The 3,546-nt window shown below is 41.1% G+C and overlaps 1 protein-coding gene across 1 annotated transcript; it reads right to left on the reverse strand.

Moving 5' to 3' along the window:
* Window positions 1–503: 503 nt before the first annotated feature.
* Window positions 504–3,180, reverse strand: LOC131682142 (conserved oligomeric Golgi complex subunit 4). The gene is made up of 4 exons (XM_058963390.1): window positions 2,957–3,180; window positions 1,870–2,895; window positions 680–1,812; window positions 504–615 (listed from the first exon to the last, which is right to left on the reverse strand). The coding sequence occupies exons 1-4, from the start codon at window positions 3,044–3,046 to the stop codon at window positions 573–575; spliced, it is 2,292 nt and encodes a 763-aa protein (XP_058819373.1). The 5' UTR covers window positions 3,047–3,180; the 3' UTR covers window positions 504–572.
* Window positions 3,181–3,546: the final 366 nt, after the last annotated feature.

The following is a 3,546-nucleotide window of genomic DNA, read 5'->3' on the forward strand; positions in this document are numbered from 1 at the left end:
TTATGGGCAGAGATTCTTTTTGCGAAATCCCAAAATACCTTCACTGGTCTAGCTACTGAGGATAAAATTAATAGAAAAAAATAAGGGCTTGCCTGGTCCATAATGTAATGAATACGTATATTGACTAGAACAGGGATAATCGAATTAAGTTATAAGATAGAGATGAAACAGCACAGTTGTAAGAAAAGTAGGAGACAAAAAGGAGATTAGAAAGAGATTGAAGCGGATTCAATGCGAAATTTGCCAATATGACGTTGACCTCAAGGCGATGATAGGATGATAGACTAGATGACACGACGTTACACGCTCTAAACTTGTGCCAAATAGTATGTCTGAATGTAAGTCCGTATGTATGCTGTATGCATGGATGTGTATAGGAGCAATGTAGCACTGGGTTTGCCAATGTCATCAAGAAAAACGCATGAGATAGGCGCTCACACCGAGTGAACTCATCATTTGAAGACAAATTTTCGATTGTTTGAGACAATGAAATGCGATAAATGTTCTATTAACCTATAGAATATATTATTTTATCTGCAATACCCTTCGGCTATCACGGCATTGAACATTGTCTAAAGTTTCAGCTTTTTTATATCGTCTATTTTGAAGTCCAATCTACAAATCAAACAATTTTTTAGCAAACAGACAAAATGATCTTTAAACGTATATAGGCACTTACCTCAGCGCGAGAATTGCCCGGACCTCGCTAGGCGTCAGACGCCATGTAGCCGAGGACGAGTCCCAATATTCAGGCAACTCAGAAACACTTTCCAGATTTAAAATAGTAGCCATTTGCTGCAACTTAGCTAGTTTATCACGAACGGACCATGAAGTTGCTCCCGTAAGGAACGAAGTCAACGCTCGGACCTCCTGGTCCAGAACCAGCCCACCAAGACGGTTGAATGTGGACTTTTTGATGGCTCTCTCCATCCGCATGGTGATTTCGGTAGTAACGATACTAACCAATGCATCATAATTCCTTGGCGTGAGGGCAGATTTAAATACTGTTAGTAAGCCGTCCACATGAACAATCAGGTATTGGATATACGTTTCTCCAGCTTCATACGAGGCCAACTCTTCCTCCGTGAGGTTGTGATTGTGACTGATAAATTGATCAACCCACGGATGGATACGCGGTTTAATAGCGGATGTTCGAAGTTGTTGTAGACCAAAATCTACCAGTGCTTTTAACGAATCTCCCACCGATTTTAACCCCGCCAAGCAACTATCAAGCTTTTCTTTCTCTCGTTGTGTCATGGAGGGGAAATTAATTTTTACTTCATCTGTCATCATTGACCACAGTGTTTCTATGAACTCGGTAGACATATCCGCATTATTTAGAGTTGTTAAAAAATTCGTTCTAGCTTGGTCTACGTCACTAGTTTGCAACCGACCCTGCTGAATTGAGCTTTGGAATGCAGACTGCGCTAAGTCGATGTAACCTGTAGGATAGCCAGCTTTTATGGGGGATTTCAAAGCATTCATGAAATCTTGCTCCAAGCAGCTGGCAGCATTATTAATAACGGCACATACACCATCCAACGATTGTGTTCCATTCGAACGCCGAATGCACTTTCGGATGATGAAAAACACATCGTCCAACATGCTGGAACATTGCTGACCAGTTTCGATGTTATCCAAGGCTATCGCTTTTAGAACACTCTCCTCCATGAAATAGCGCTCGAAAAGTAGATACGTTCCTAAAACCTCCTGCATTTGGGTGCTCAGGCGCGATTTTTTTATCAGCTCGTTGAGGTTTTTTAACTTCTCTTCCTTGGCATCAGGTTCTAGAGAACTTTTTTCGAGGTCACTCTGTAAAATAGAATTACTATTCAAAATCGCATTTCGACAATATAACAAATCGCTTACCGCACATCTTCGTTTAATAAACTTTACATACAATTCAGCCCTCGAATGAATAATCGTTATTTCACCTATGAGAGCATCAATATCTTTTGCATTCAGCTTGTCAACCGAACCGCCTCCAGACGTGTTTCGAAAGTGACCCAAAGTCGATGCGTTTCCGGAACTTTTTATGTAATCGTTAATCTGTGTTACTCTTTTACCGATTTGACGATTTCTGTTGAACTCCTGCACAAGTTGAACAACTTCGTCGTCACATTCTCTTTGCAAAATAGATACTACTTGGATTAACCTTCCTGCTCCATAACAATTCTCGATGATCGCTTGATTAACTTCTACTACACGCGCAATATTCTCTAACAGAACTGTGAGTGTATCCGAGAACGCAACTGTGGTTCGCTTTTCCGCTTTAGCAATATCCATCGACGATCGCAGTTCTTTCTGCGCTTTTACCTGCAGCATTGAGCATATATACGTCATAAATTTTTCCAATCCTTCGTCGTGCATTCCGAGTAGAGGGAAAATTTTGAAAAATCGCTCCACCGAAGCCAAGTCATCTTTCTTGACCGCATCCTCAAACTTCTGGCAAACAACCTGACGTATCTGTGTTGTGGCTTGCTCCAAAGTAAAAACTGCTTTACGAACAGAAATAATCGAACCAGATACATCGTCAGCAGTTTTTTGCAGTAGATTTTTGTCCATCGAAAGGAATCGATTAACATGAATAGCGCCCTTTTCGAAGTCTTCCTCCTTTATGGCCGTCATCACACCCTCACTGCAAAGCTGTAAATCTATCAAATCGTGCACTCGCTGCTGGCATTCGGAAACGCGACTACGAGCCTCGTCTAACCGGCGCACTTTGGCGCTTACATTTTCCGCTAGCTGTGACGTGTGCTCGATCATCGTCGACAGATTGCGGCTTTTGTCCGCTACCAGTGAGAGGCTTCCCAGAGCAAGACCGATGTTCCGCATTTTTGCCTCCAGTTGACATTGTTGAGAAAGGATACCTTCCAAGCGGGCATCTATTTCTTTCTACGGTTTGATAATTAATGCAATTTCTGTACTTTGGTTGGTTGATTGTAAAGAAACAAACCTCTCTACACGTCACTTTCCTGCACGCATCATCGATGCCCTCATGTGTATTTAAATCACAACCCTCCACTAGAGAATTCAATTGTAGCATTTTGATCGATGAATTCTAAAGTTACCGTCCGTTTAATAATTGGCAAAAAAATTAACAATATACATGCACAAAGCTCTAAAATTTATTCAAATTCCAAGACCAAAAATATTTTATTTGCGACAGGCTCAATTCAAAACACGAACCATCAAAATGTAAATAAGTTTATTTTGAAATGTCAAACTGGCGCCCAGGTGGCGAAGCCGTTGAAGTGTAAGATTTTGCACGCGCATTCGAAACTACTTGAAATTTGAGTTCCGGTTACTCAGGGGTGGCATTCCGCATCTCGATTCGAGTGACTCGATTCGAAACGTTTTGAAGTCGTTTCAACTAAATTGCGGCATTACGTATCGCATTCGACCAAGCGTTCGAGCTTGTTAGATTGCGGTACTAGATTTCGACTGCCTGTTCGAGCGCAAACTGTCAAATAAGAATATACACTGAGAAAATATATTTTTAATTCTGCTACGAATAAGTTTCATAAAACCAACTTTGGTAAAATA

The sequence above is a fragment of the Topomyia yanbarensis genome, chromosome 2 (assembly GCF_030247195.1).
Source record: "Topomyia yanbarensis strain Yona2022 chromosome 2, ASM3024719v1, whole genome shotgun sequence".
NCBI lineage: Eukaryota > Metazoa > Arthropoda > Insecta > Diptera > Culicidae > Topomyia > Topomyia yanbarensis.